This window comes from Gadus morhua, chromosome 9 (genome assembly GCF_902167405.1).
Source record: "Gadus morhua chromosome 9, gadMor3.0, whole genome shotgun sequence".
NCBI lineage: Eukaryota > Metazoa > Chordata > Actinopteri > Gadiformes > Gadidae > Gadus > Gadus morhua.
Genome location: NC_044056.1, coordinates 21,490,236 through 21,505,515, shown reverse-complemented (window position 1 = coordinate 21,505,515; position 15,280 = coordinate 21,490,236). Strand labels below are relative to the sequence as shown.

Below are 15,280 nucleotides of genomic sequence, written 5' to 3'. Positions count from 1 at the left end.
TGCTGTAGGCCTATGTGTTTGTGTATATGTGTGTGTGTGTGTGTGTGTGTGTGTAGTTTCAGACGCGATTGGCTGATACATTTGCAATGCGCCTTGCATAATATTTTGCAAAGCGTTTTGCAAAATATTCTGCAAAGCGTTTTGCATAATCTTTTGCTAAACTTTTTGCAAAATATTTCGCATTTTTTTACGGATTGAAATGTAATTTCAATTTCGCAACACGGAGCCTGGCGAAGTGCATTGCAATCAAGGGGACGCTATAGCATTTTCAATTTGAATAAAGGAACCCAAGAAATGTGACAAAATGTTATTCTATTTTTATTGTTACAAAATAGGAACTACTTTGTTTCCATTGGCGACTTTGTATCAGAATCAACCAACGTGACATGTGGAGTCCCACAAGGTTCGATCTTAGGACCCTCTTTATTCAACATCTACATGCTCCCACTAGGGCAAATCATGCAAACTAACAATATTGACCATCATTGCTATGCTGATGACACGCAAATCTATGTATCGCTATCACCAAATGACTATCGGCCCATAGATCTGCTGTGCCAGTGCATTGAGCAAGTGAAAGAATGGATGTGCCGAAATTTCCTTCAACTAAATGAGGACAAACAAGAGATAATTGTATTTGGTTCTAAAACGGAAAGGCTTAAAGTAACCGAACACCTTCACTCTCTGTCCCTGAAAACCTCAATCAAAGCCAGAAATCTAGGGGTCATCATGGATTCAGATTTACATTTCGACAGTCAAATCAAACCAGTTACAAAATTGGCATATTATCACCTTAAAAATGTAGCAAGACTTAGAGGGCTCATGTTCACCGAAGACTTACAAAAACTTGTACATGCCTTTATCACTAGTAAGCTTGATTACTGCAATGGTCTCCTTAGGTCTCCCAAAACAAACTCTGAGGAAGCTTCAGCTTGTTCAGAATGCTGCTGCTAGAGTTCTAACAAAGACCAAAAAATTTGATCATATTACACCAATTCTGAAATCGTTACATTTGCTTCCTGTAGGTCAGAGAATTGACTTTAAAATCATGTTGCTAACCTAAAAATCCCTACATGGTTTAGGCCCAAAATATTTAACAGATATGCTTCCACTATATCAGCCTTCTAGACCACTAAGATCCTCTGAGACCAATCTGTTAATTATCCCCAGAGTAAACACAAAACATGGGAAAGCAGGATTTAGTTACTATGCAACAAATAGCTGGAATAAACTCCCAGAGGATTTAAGACTTGCCCCAACTCTGAGCACCTTTAAAACAAGACTGAAGACTTTTATGTTTGCTATAGCTTTCTGCTAAATCTTAAATACATTGCACTTTCTAAAAAGCTTTTTTAACTTTGCCTTTATTTTCTATTTTAATACTAAAATGCCTTTTCTATTTTATGTTTGCTTTAGCTTTCAGCTAAATCTTAAATACTTTGCCTTTATTTTACTAAAAGGCCTTTTTAACTTTCCCTATATTTTCTATTTATACCAGAAAGATACATGATCTGATACCAGAGAGAAAGGATAAGGGTTTGAGACCCAAGTTCTGTCTGGGTTAGAGTCCTAGAATCTGGGTTGGAGTCCCAGAGAAAGGAGCAAGTTCCTTAGGTCGGGTTGGAGTCCCAGAGAAAGGACCAAGTTCCTTTAGGTCGGGTTGGAGTCCCAGAGAAAGGATCTAGTTCCTTTAGGTCGGGTTGGAGTTCCAGAGAAAGGACCAAGTTCCTTTAGGTCGGGTTGGAGTCACGACGTGGGTTCCTTTGGTTCCAAGTTCTGTCTGGGTTAGAGTCCTAGAATCTGGATTGGAGTCCCAGAGAAAGGACCAAGTTCCTTTAGGTCGGGTTGGAGTCCTGACTTGGGTTCCAGAGAGACTGTTGATCTGATCTTAAATACATTGCACTTTCAATTTTACTTACTAAAAAGCCTTTTTAACTTTCAATTTAATTTTCTATTTTTACCAGAAAGATACATGATCTGATACCAGAGAGAAAGGATAAGGGTTACTAGAATCCGGGTTGGAGTCCCAGAGAAAGTACCAAGTTCCTTTAGGTCGGGTTGGAGTCCCGACGCGGATACCAGAGAGACTGTTGCTTAAATACATTGCACTTTCTATTTTACTCATTTCTTTGCATATGTTTTCTTTTACTTATCTATTATTTTATTTTATTGTATGACAATGTTTATATGTGAAGCACTTTGAGTCTGCCTTGTGTATGAAAAGTGCTATATAAATAAAGTTGCCTTGACTTGCCTTGCCTTATAACTTTTGCAAATTGTATTGAGGATTTCAATGTCATTTTGCATATTTAAATACACTTTGAATACCGTATTTACAAATTACATTTTTTAATTGCATAATGAATAGTCAATTATATAATGTAATGCCTTGTATTTTCTTCTCTTCTATTCTATTCTTCTGCGTTACCGCGTCTCATGTGTCTTTGCGTAGTGTCGGTAAACTTCGTCTGAGGCATGTTGCTTTAAATATTGCCGCCGTAAAGGATTATGGGATACCACTATATCCTTTCCTTTCGCTAAGGAAGCTCAGGAGTAACCTATGCTAAAGGAGGGTTAAAGGAAGCATCGAGGCTCCTTTCCTGAGCATTTTTAGAATTCGAACCACCTTTCCTCCAAGCACTTCCATCTCCATAGGAAAGGAAATTTCCTATGCAAAAAAGAGAATTCCTAGAGGCCCCGGAAAACAACGCGCCCGCACTTCACCTCCGAGCTGAACGTGGCCTGCGTAGCCTCCGATTGGCTGTTGAGAGCCAGGCACCCCCCTTGTGGGGGCATGTGAACTGAGTGATGCATTAAATTAGAATAGGACATTCAAAACCCTGCCAATGCAAACAAACAAAAATAGAAAGAAACACTTTCTTCTAATTGTGTGATTTTCCACCTGGGCTACATGTACGGGTACACAATTATTCATGTCTGCTATCATCACTGAGTCCACAAGCAGCCAAGATCCACGATAGCTGGTGTGTTATCCAAAAAGAGGCGTTGCTGTCATATAACCTACCTGCTACATTTTGTGAACTAGGATGATGTTGGATGTGTCTGATTGGTCCAATTTGAGACCCTTAACATAGACAGATTGACCATAAAACAGAAAGTTAACATACAATTGTTGAGCATTCAGTTTCCAGAGCATACGCATTATTTTGAGAATAAGTAGGCTAATGGATACATTTTTTTTTGAGGAGTTAAGGGGGGCCGCATCAAAGGAGAGTTTCCGAATGAAACTGACCAAAAACAGCGCTGGACTATTCGACGACGAGCATCAAACTACTTAATCGATGGTAGGCCTATATCTTTTATAGCAATAATTAATTTAACAATAAGGCACACATATTTGAGCAAATAGGCCTACTGCGTATTAATCTGCATTGCAGTTATGGAAATTCATGTGTGGCCTGTAGGCCGAATTAGACCGGGATTTAAAGGGGAACTATGCAACTCATCCCACTTCTTTGGTTTTTCTTGGGTTTGCGCTCGCATTGAGCTCTCCCTACAGCTTCGGAGGAGATATTTTACAACACCATCGTAACCACTCATTGACGACCCTACGATGAGGGAAATGGATTCAGAGATCGAGACGGTATGCTGTCGCAGGAGAGTTGTCATAGGCAGATGCTGTGTCTGGAAAATACCTCTGTCAAGTTGGAAACAAATTGGCAGATTCTGAGTTTGCGGTTCAATAGATCATCACTCGAACATCGTTGTGACACAAATGACACCTATAGCTAAATGTAGTAACGAACCAGCTACAACCTTGTTTTCATCCAAACGAGCCGTCTTCAGAGAACAGTGAATTGTATTGGCTTCTATGAGATGTCGATTTTCAGCCGCGAGCTTAGGGACCTCCAAAGTGCAAAACTGAAAAGGACCAGAACGGTCAAATTTCAATAGCGTCGCCTTAACTGACTCTAGAGCCCCAAAACACTTTCCATATAGGCATGGCCTCTATATGGTCTTACTAAAACCTTTAGTTTTGAATAATATATCTCTTCTTATTCTTAAGGATCTTTTGTTGGGCGAACAATTTCAATAGCGTCGCCATTGTTGACTCTAGAGCCCCAAAACTTGCTACATAAGGGCATGGCCTCTATATGGTCTTACTACAACCTTTACTTTGGAAAAATATATCTACTCTTATTGTAAAGGATTTTTTGTTTGCAACAATTTCAATAGCGTCGCCATTGTTTAATCTAGAGCTCCAAAACTTGGACCATAAGGCATGGCCTCTATGGTCTTACAACAACCTTTACTTTTGAAAAATATATCTCCTCATATTTTTGAGGAATTTTTATTTGCAATAATTTCAATAGCTTCGCCATTGTTTAATCTAGAGCTCCAAAACGTGTTGCATATAGGCATGGCCTCTATATGGTCTTGCTACTTTAGTTTTGAAAAATATATCTCTTCTTATTTTTGAGGATTTTTTATTTAGCAACAATTTCCATAGCGGCACCATCGTTGACTCTAGAGCTCCATAACGTGTTCCATATGGCCTCAATATGGTCCTACTACAACCTTTACTTTTGAAAAATATATCTCCTCTTATTTTTAAGGATTTTTTGTTTGGCAACAACTTCAATAGGGTCGCCATTGTAGACTATAGAGCCCCAAAACGTGTTCCATATAGGCACAGCCTCTATATGGTCTTACTACAACCTTCAGTTTTGAAAAATATATCTCCTATTATTTTTGAGTAATTTTATTTGGCAACAATTTCAATGGCGTTGCCATTGTTTAATCTAGAGCTCCAAAACTTGTTCCATATAGGCATGGCCTCTATATGGTCTTACTTCAACCTTTAGTTTTGAATAATATATCTCTAGAGTCAATAATGGCGACACTATCGAAATTCCTTAAAGGTCCCATGGCACGAAAATCTCACTTTATGAAGTTTTTTAACATTAATATGCAGTGTTTACCCCAGCACTGTATGGTTAAGGCGGCCGACTTAACAATAATAGGGCCCCGCCTTGACTACCAATGTATTTACTACCAATTTTTAAAAATCATTTTTATTTAATTATTATGCATTAAAAAGTATAAAACTCTGGTAGGGAACATAAAATAAATTCTAATAAAATAAAATAATTCAAGTTGTTGTCATTCAAGTTGTTGAAGGAAGTGTTTCTACTTGACGTTACAATATTTCATGGATGAAAGCAAGCCAAGACAATCAATCTATATCTATAGCCTACATGACCACACACACACACACACACACACACACACACACACACACACACACACACACACACACACACACACACACACACACACACACACACGCACACACACGCACACACTTTAAACACACTGGTAAAGCAATAGGAGCCTGCATTGGCTAAAGTTGTTGCGATGCACGTTATTTTATAACAGGGAGGGGCAAAGTTGTGCTCTAGAACCAAACGCTATTGAAATCGCTATTGAAATTGTTGCAAACAAAAAAATGTATATTGAATTTAAATTAAATAAATATAAATTGCTCAAAAATAAGAAGAGATTTATTTTTCAAAACTAAAGGTTGTAGTGAGACCATATAGAGGTCATGCCTATATGGAGCAAGTTTTGGGGCTCTAGAGTCAACAATGGTAACGCTATTGAAATTGTTGCCAAACAAAAAGTCATTAAAAAAAAGAGGAGATATGTTGTTCAAAAGTAAAGGTTGTAGTAGGACCAATATATATAGGCCTTGCCTATATGGAACAAGTTTAGGAGCTCCAGAGTCAACAATGGTGACGCTATTGAAATTGTTGCTAACAAAAAAATGGATATTGAATTTTTTGCCAAATAAAAAATCCTAAAAATAAGAGGAGATATATTTTTCAAATGAAAGGTTTTAGTAGGAGCAAATAGAAGCCATGCCTATGTGGAACAAGTTTTGGAAATCTAGAGTCAACAATGGTAACGCTATTGAAATTGTTGCTAAATAAAAAATCCATAGAAATAAGAGGAGGCATATTTTTCAAAAGTAAAGGTTTTAGTAGGACTAAATAGAGGCCGCACCTATATGAAACAAGTTTTTGAGTTCTAGAGTCACCAATGGTGATGCTATTGAAATTGTTGCTAAATAAAAAATCCTTAAAAATAAGAGGAGATATTTTTCAAAAGTAAAGGTTTTAGTAGGACTAAATAGAGGCCGCACCTATATGAAACAAGTTTTGGAGCTCTGGAGTCAACAATTGGGACACTATTGAAATTGTTGATAAATAAAAATTCCTTAAAAGTAAGAGGAGATATATTTTTCAAAAGTAAAGGTTGTAGAGGCCGTGCCTATGGAACACGTTTTGGAGCTCTAGAGTCAATGGTGACGCTTTTGAAATTGTTGCTAAATAAAAATTCCTCAAAAATAAGCGATGTTTTTCAAAACTAAAGGTTGTAAAATACCATTCAGAGGCCATCCCTTTATGGAGCAAGTTGTGGGGCTCTAGAGTCAACGATGGCGACGCTATTGAAATTGTTGCCAAACAAGAAATCCTTAAAAATAAGAGATATATTTTTCAAAAGTAAAGGTTGTAGTAGGACCAAATAGAGGCCGTGCCTATATGGAACACGTTTTGGAGCTCTAGAACACCTCCACTCCACCTGCTCCCACCTCCACCCTACCTGCTGCCACTGTCACTCCACCTGCAGCCAACTTCTCAACTTCAGAGAAATGTATGTAACGCTATGACGCTATTTTCAATGTTAAACCTTAAAAGTTCAGGCAAGTCAAACAAAACAGCATATCATGACATAAGATGTTATACAGATTCAATAAGTATAACTTTTTTAGATTTTAGATGTTAGTGGCTTGGGAGGAAAAAAAATTCCATGTTCTGTTGTCCAGAATCGGACCCTACAAGCTTTATTTTGGGGATACTTATAAGACAACTCCGGGTCAGGAACTCGATAGTGAGGTAAGCTTCAGTATTTTAATTTCCTTTAGTTAACTCGTGTAACAAGGAAATCTCCAAATGCTAGAACACCATAAGTTAACTGACTTAATTTTCTAATGAATTTCCTTTCCCTAGGTGATCAATGCCATACTGCTAAAAATGAGCAACAAACATAATTACCAAGGGTGAAAACAAGCGCTCTCCCTTTTTTTTTTTTTCCTTTTACCCCCCGGATCAAGACAACTGTTCATTGCAATTACACTTGTTTTCTATCTTTAATGCTAGTCATTTGAATATTGTGATGCACAGAAAACATTCAAATGAGAGGCAACAGTGAGACATTTAATTTTCAAACAACTCGAACAAGAACCAAGCAGTGAACGTTAACAGTGAAAGTGTGAACCAAATCTACTCTACAAAACTTCTCAGTGGATAGAGACCTAAAAGGCAGTTTAAATCAGGGTAAACATAAAAATATATTAATCTCTCTCCTTGTCACCATTTGTATATAAATATATATATATATATACTTCAATGTAATGAAGCAGAACATGCATCAACATTTTGTAACATAGTGCCTCAAATAAATTGTAGATGGAACAGTAACTAAGAAACATTTGGCATGATAAAGTACATAAAATGGTTATAAAAATGCTTTTTTCTTTCAGGTAGCTCACAAGAGCTCTAGGAATCAAGCACTCTGCACACTTAACCAAAGCCAGCTCCAAGCGTCTGGCGAGGCAGCAGAGCTTCAGAGAGGCACTCGTCCTCAAAAGGCCATAGGTGTCCAGTCCTTATCCATCTGTATACAAGTGCCTGTGGTCTCCACGCAGCCCTCCATTTTGTCTCCCCGGTCTCAGTGCAGTCAGTTCGCCCACTCACTCAGGAACAGCTGCCGCCGCCATCTCCACTTTGCCGTGTGCTTCCTGGTCCGTTCTGAACAAAGAGACCCAACAGCAGTCACAATCCAACCCCTCTGGACACCGCTGATCAAATAACAGGCACGACACCGGTCGCGTCTCCGCCCTCTGGTGATGGCTGATTAAGTGGCGACAGGATCAACAAATGACAATTGATCGAGGAAGGTCCAAGATATGAGAAAATAAATCTGAGATTATTATTGGGGATTAATAAACTGTAGGAATACAGCATGTTTTTACTTTTTTAATCCTTGTGTGATCCGGTTTAAGAATCTATTTAAGATTGAGTTTTGAAAATCCTTAAACACACTTTTATCTTTTCACTTTTATGGTTGAACATATCTAGAAGTTTATGGGCTCAGAGTCCTTCTGCACTCTAGTGTGGCCACCCAAAGGCGGGAGAACCTGTTCATCCAGTGATTTGTGTCTGATGCTCATGCACAATAACATACGCCTTAAAAAGCACACAAACTCACTATTGACAGGAGGCTTTTTCTCCAGCATTTTCAAATGTACCTTTTCATTACATTTTCTTCAACTGTGCATAGTACCAACCATTGATTAGCTAAACAATCAAACACATATATTGCATGATCTGGTCACGCTATATGTCCTAATTATTTTTTATGTTCTAAGGGGATGGATATTAGGAGATTCGACCCCAAAAGATGTGACTTGTTTTCTCAAAGAGCAAAGAACTGTTGTGCAGTGAGGCATGCAGAGCGCTGTGAGGACAAGCAAGGTGTGCAGTGGAGGGTAGTTACTGGAGGAACTGTGCAAACACCAGGATCACACACACAAACACACACACACATCACCCAGTGATGGAGACTCTTAAAGTCTTGACACATACTTACTGGTGTTAACTGCTCACAGTCTAGTCGAGTTTCACGGAATGCGCCATTCCAAAATTAACCCTGCACATTAAAGGCCTTGAGAAACTCGGGAATGAACGTAATCCAAAGCTTATGATCCTGTTGTCGACCCAAAAATTACATATACAGCATTGGTGTCAAAAGACCATCCACATGAATGCAGTATAGAGCAAAAGTCAAAAGACAAGGATGGCTCGTCAAATGGGTGTTGGCAGTGAAGACATTGGTTTGGGTGCCACAGAGGAAGATGGATTCAGGGGTTGTGATGCATTCTTACAAGCCAATCAATTCAGTGTTAGTTTTGTGCAGAAAATAGCAATATTTTTTAACACAATGCCTCGACACCTTGCTTGCATGAATGTGCAAATACCTTTTACGGGATTTCCTATTTTTTTCGTCGTCAAACCTTTAAGGGGAGCAGGGACAGGGGGTTAGGGAGCAGAGAAATACACAGCGAAAAGGAACCACACATTCATAAAGGAGCACTGCATAACGCTTGACACAGGAAGTCGTTTTGCATTCGGCCATGCAAGTCATCCACGTCACGGTGGGCCGGCTCAACATCCAACCCTAAACAAGACATCTTGACTGCTGCTCTTGGTAATGACGGCTATAATAATGTACGCAATACTTACTCTTTGATACAATCTGGTATGGACACATACTCCAGAGGGACCAACTCAGCGAGGTCTGTCAGGTTGTACACAAACTGTATCTTCTGGCTGAACTTTGAGCTGGAAACAAACACAAGACATTATCAACCGTTTATAAAAGACGAGCAGCACTGAAAAGCTTGTGAATGAAGAAGGCCCCATCATACCTGATGAAGGGTTTTGTGAGAGCTAACAGAGTCCGAATAAACCAGGAAGGATGGACTATAATCAAAGACTTCAAGTTCTTCCTTAACCTGCAAACAAGAGCACATTAGCACCTTTAGTCAACAGAAAAACATTGAAACTGTAGCAATATAATATGTACATGTTCGCATTGGCAAAGAGTGCCTGAGAGACAGTGCCTGAGTTTTTTCTTGGGCAAAAACGTGACATAACATGCATCGCATGTGTTCAGGGTAATTCTATTGGCTTTATATCAGGCTTCATATGAGAGGGAGGGGATGGCTGTTCGGTGTTCAGTCTTGGCTGTCCAATACTGAGCAGATTTTTGCTGGGATACTTTGTGGAATGCTGTGGCCAGCAGAAAAGACAAGTCTGACTCCATGGCAGTGTGAGGAGCAGCCCAGCGAGCCTCACCTCCGGTCGATCTGCTGGTAGCACTTTCTCAGCCAGCCCATCGTCGGCATCCTTTTCCTCGACGTCGCCCCATTCAAATACACAATCATGTAGTTCTCGGCCACCAGGAGCTCCAGAGTTCCTATGACATACCTGAAGAGAAGAGTTCAAACACAAATGAGCAGGGGTATCGAAAAAGACGTTACAAGGGATCTGAAAGTGAATAAGAAGAAGATGGCCTCACTTAAATAGATTGTCCATGATGTAACGGTAATTTGGCTGATTGCTCTCAGGCATGAAGCACACTGCGAACACAATAATGGCATTCAAGCCGTCGCCGTAGTAACCTGCAGAGGAGGGGAGAACAGAGTCACCTCCAGTTTTTCAGTGGTACAGCACACACTTGTGTACAAATGTGTGAATAGACTTTTTTTTTTTTTTTTTTTTTGTAATGTGTTTTGAGTGAATTTCGTATCATTTCCAGGGAAATTGTATCAAATGTTGAGATTAACCTTCCTTTTGAAATATGTTGCATGCCCGACCAATATTGCATGACTATTTAAGGATTTCACAAATATTATCGGGACCTGTTTTGATTTTTGTCTAAACATGTAGCATGTTGACATTCCAAATTTCCAGGGAAATTATATTAAAAATAATTCCACTCCTCTGTGCCCCCGCTGGGGCCTGACCTCCCTGACTGATGACTGACCTCCGTGACTGATGACCTTCTTGTAGGGCTCGATGGCCTTCATGTCCACGCGGTGCTCCTGGTCCCCGATGCGGAACACCCTCCAGCGCCGGCCCTCCTCCCGCTCCTCGCTGGCCGAGTACTCCTGCACCGTCTCCATGCCCTCCTGGAGCAGCTCTGTGGCTTTGGGCTTGGGCAGGTCGTCTAAAACATCCAAAATCAAAGACATGGGAAGCAGCAGCGTTAAGAAGAGTCCGAGGGAAAGCTAACTCACTCGGGTTTTGGAGAGCCTTGGGGTTTTTCCATGTAGAGTTGAGCTCTATGGAGCACAATACAACTCACTGGACACTTTTGGTTTTGTTTTGTTTTGCATGTCCATAAGGAAACAAATTATTTGTCCAATCCAGACAAGTCGGTTTGCATGCAACAAGCAGGAAGGGGAATAATTTATATTCACCACATTCATTTTAAGAACAAAATTGATTGAGATACAAGTGTTCAATTCATAAATATCATTTTAACAGTGACTTATGCAGTTTATTTGAAAATCAGGAAATTTTCACCGAAGGGAACCAGCGTGCATGATCAGGGATACAAATGGCATATTGAATAATGCAACGAAAAAAAAAAAAAAAACGGGATAAACGTCATCCCTTGATTTGTTTAAACCACTGACACACACACACACACACACACACACACACACACACACACACACACACACACACACACACACACACACACACACACACACACACACACACACACACACACACACACACACACACACACACACCACAATTTGTTCGGTTGATTTGACTTGGTGACTGGAAGAAACACATAGCACCGTCCGACAGGAACCTTACCACGGTGAAGACCCAAACCTGCTGCTGGCAGTCGGCCCGTTTCCAGGCTATGAATGGAAACAAGCCTTCCGAGGGACACAAGAGGAAACGCAGCATTGTGGGGACACAAAAAACAACAAGGCAACACTGTAAACTACACTTCCTCTCCAGGCATGGGAGCGACGGACCTGAACTGGATCAAATTCAGAGAAGCTGGTGCATGCTTCTCATGAGTCACACAGCCATCGATTTGGCCACTGGTGAAATACCAGGAAATATGCCACTGAAATATAAATAAAGTTGAGGGTTAATGGCTGTGTTAAGCCATTAAGTGAGTATGAGAAGATGCTCATTAAGCTTCATCTTTTTACTGCACCACAACATCTCCCCTTGAACCATTCATCCATAACATATCCTTTCTTTAAGGACAAAGACAAAGCACTGGCAGGATCACATGGAGAATGGTCAGCTCGTACCCTCCCACTCAAACTCGTTGCTGTTCTCGGAGGGCGTGTCCATGTCGTCAAGGTCCAGCTCCGCGCTGTCCTCCAGCTCGTCCGACAGCAGGGAGCCCTCGCTGCGGTCCAGAGTGAGGCTGATGTCCGGGGCGGCCAGCCTCTTCTTGGGCTTCTTGCCCTGGTTCACCGGGTAGCCTGAAGAGGAGCAGAGCATGAGCCATTTTAGGGAGTGACATTAGGCATGAGACTGAGTTAAAGCCACACTGCCCTGATATTGCAGTGTTTCCCACAGCTTCCTCTAGGCGAGGGCCGGCGCCTCACTAGAGGACTGACCGCCTCTACAAACTGATTCACTTCTCAAAATATGACGACAATGTGCGTTGATGTTAGCATCTGCTTTCAATTTGACCGAAAGCATATGCTTCTATTAGCCTAATATACTATAATATAGACCTATATAATATAACATAATTAATATGATACATCTATGAAATCAGATAGGTACAGAGTATGTAATTGTGTATTGTGGAGCGTTCCCCCATTTACGTTATTTTTGGGTGTTTATTTTCAAAACCTGCCCCCTTCTACTCTTTCCAATTCTCAAATGTTGCCGACATCAGCCTCTATATCCCGTTTGAGTTGGGTTATTACTGCTAGCCTCTTTCACTGAATCCTTCTCCCCCTCCACTAAAGTTTTTTGAGGGAAACCCTGTAATCTCTCCGTTTCTCTCTTAATCTCTTATTTTACCCGGATCCTTGTCCCCAGCTGCTCGGCCAAACAGCTCCTCGTCCAGGTCCTCTTCCTCTGGCAGGGGCCTGGCGAACCAGAAGAGAGCAGATCAGAAACACGCCGTTACCCCCGGAGATCTATGCCCCACCCGGGCCAACGCCTCACGCAGGACGTTCAGTAACATACCTGGGGAAGTCCTCATCTTGCCATTCTTCCTTAAGCTCCACTCCTTCCATCCGCAAGCGAGCCTCAGTGGTGGCGACAGATTCCTGCCGCTCCAGACTGGAGGGAAACAAATGTAGAACACGCTATTAGGACAGATTGATGTAGTACATGAGCTTCAACTTAATTGCTCTACTGTTTAAAAAGCTTTAACATTTTGGAACAAATTATCAGGATATAGTACAGACCCAAGGTTATCAATCAATCATTTGTTCAAATCAATAATATATTTAAACAAATGATTGCTTGGTGCTGAACTGCAGCTTGTGAGTTTAATATACTTACCAAAAAATTCAACGATTATTGTCTTTATAGACAAGCGGAGACATTATTATTATTATTATGAAAAAGGTGCCTTATTTCGCACAAATGTGGTATAACAAGGAGAGGCATGACTCTGTTAATGTTCAATAGATGTGGTTTGGGGAAGCACTCAGTTACGCAGAAAGCCTAGTCATTTTCCTCCACATTGGTTAGGAATCCCTTATTGAGCCTGTGCTTTCAAACGGCCACATAATAAGATCAGTGGCTTCTTGGAGAGCTTTGAGGCTCAGAACCGGCGTTTTTGAAGGCTTTAGCAAATCGTAATGCTAGCCTAAACGTTATTTCTGCACTGCACAGAGCTCCATGTGATTCACTAATCACAAACATGAACGCACTCCCAGACACAGAATTCTAAGCATGTGCACGAGACATCTCAGCGAAAGGTTACGTACAGCGATCTCCATGATGCTCTATACCTCAAATCCAGCCGATACGCTAGAGCAACGGCAGGAATGTGTGCTGTTTAAGCAAACGGGATGGATTTGGACAGCTGGTAAACATGCTGCTACCACCTGGCCCTTCCAACTGGAGCCTGGGACCTGTCCAATTGACTGACGGCATCAACTGGGTGACAGCTAACTGATCTGTTTGTGAAAACACCCAAAATAGGAGGGGGGGGTAGTTCTTGTGGTCTTTATCAGCTTAGTCCAAAGGGCAAACGACCATGACCCTTGTGATACATAAATGACCAATGTGGTGTTAAATCATAACATGTTTGTTTTAGTGCTATCATTTGACTCATTTCAGCCAATGGGTAGAAAAATAGTTTGAGAAAAACATGTTTAGCCACACGAAGTAAGAAGGTATTTAATCAAGACCGACCCTTCAAAAAAATCAAGATCAAGAAAAGTATTTATCAAAAAGACACTTTCACGTTTGAGGTGAATTAGACTAGTTAGAAGTGGTCCACTTTGAAACTACAATAACAGGTATACGACCAGGCCTACAGGTGTTACCTTCCATCCTGTGCTGAGGCTGGCTGTGGCTGATGGAGACCCACGGGTGTGGAGCACCTCTCTCCCGGGGCGGTGGCTCCATTGTCTTGGCTGGTGCTTCTCTCTGATCGGTCGGGAAGCTCTTCCACTGCTTCCTCGCTCTTTTCCCAGGTGGACACTAGGCTCTGTTTCAGTTCATCAAGGTCCTCTTCATCCACCTCACCTGACACACCGGAGGACGAAGGGCTGGAGGCTTCTTTGTGACCCAGGTCCTCGTAGGTCCTGGGTGTGTGGAGGTCTTGGAGGCTGTTGTTTATAACGTCACTCATGTCACACTGCAGGGCTTCACTCTCAATCACATCTGATGCCATACCTTTGATTGCGTAGTCTGATTTAAACCTTTTACAGATTCGGTTCTAACCAAATCTGCACTGTTTTGCTGAGACTTCCTCGAGAGCTAGCTGGTTGGTTTATAACGGGCTAACTGAGCTTATACAATACAACTTATTGGGGAGCTGCTAGTTAGCGTGCTAGCGGCTTTTAGAAGCACAACTTTCCAGAGTTGATTGCTTAAGTTGAGCGTGATCTATGCCAACTAACTTCATATCGCCAAAATTACGCATTAGTTCCTACCGAATTGAACCACCGCAAACCCTGCCCGAACAGTGGAGGTAGAAAATCCAATTCGGTTACTGGCGCAGTGAGCTTACTTTTTCATTTCCTTCCTTTCTCTTGAGTCTACTTCTGATTAGGTGCTATAACGCGCACTCGTCGTGACCATAACGCCACCTAACAGAACTGACGATTTTGCAACCGGGCATACACATCAGGCATAGAGAGGATCTTGGGTGGTAGTGTAGTCCCGGTCTAGCGCAACGCAGTTTCCGTTCTCTTACTTCCTACGATCTGTGTTCGCCAGTTAACAGCAACCGAAGCAAAAATAAGAATAACATAAATCAAACAAACAAGAAGAAAAGCACATCAACAAAAATAAAAACAACCACAAGCAGAATACATATGGAGTTTTTACGAGTCATTTGACAAATCGATATCCGAAACATGTAACGGAAACGGATATCCAACTATCAAAAGCCCACCCCTCTCTCGCCGCTACAGGGACTTAACAGAAAGTTCCGCCTTCTCTCTGAGGCC

General features: G+C 41.2%; 1 protein-coding gene across 3 annotated transcripts; it reads right to left on the bottom strand.

Moving 5' to 3' along the window:
* Positions 1 to 7,155: 7,155 nt before the first annotated feature.
* bnip2 (BCL2 interacting protein 2) lies at positions 7,156 to 14,938 on the bottom strand. Of its 3 annotated transcripts, none has more exons than XM_030366014.1 (11): positions 14,150 to 14,499; positions 12,834 to 12,929; positions 12,666 to 12,733; positions 11,936 to 12,112; positions 10,636 to 10,818; positions 10,168 to 10,270; positions 9,945 to 10,076; positions 9,515 to 9,601; positions 9,330 to 9,428; positions 9,065 to 9,100; positions 7,156 to 7,835 (listed from the first exon to the last, which is right to left on the bottom strand). In XM_030366014.1, exons 1-11 carry the CDS (start codon positions 14,497 to 14,499, stop codon positions 7,778 to 7,780), a joined length of 1,389 nt encoding a protein of 462 aa, XP_030221874.1. In that variant the 3' UTR covers positions 7,156 to 7,777. The 3 variants fall into 3 exon arrangements, with proteins under 3 accessions (XP_030221874.1, XP_030221876.1, XP_030221875.1); XM_030366015.1 differs by having other exon boundaries at positions 7,572 to 8,736; positions 14,150 to 14,938; XM_030366016.1 differs by lacking the exon at positions 9,065 to 9,100 and having other exon boundaries at positions 14,150 to 14,934.
* Between the last annotated feature and the right edge of the window lie 342 nt (positions 14,939 to 15,280).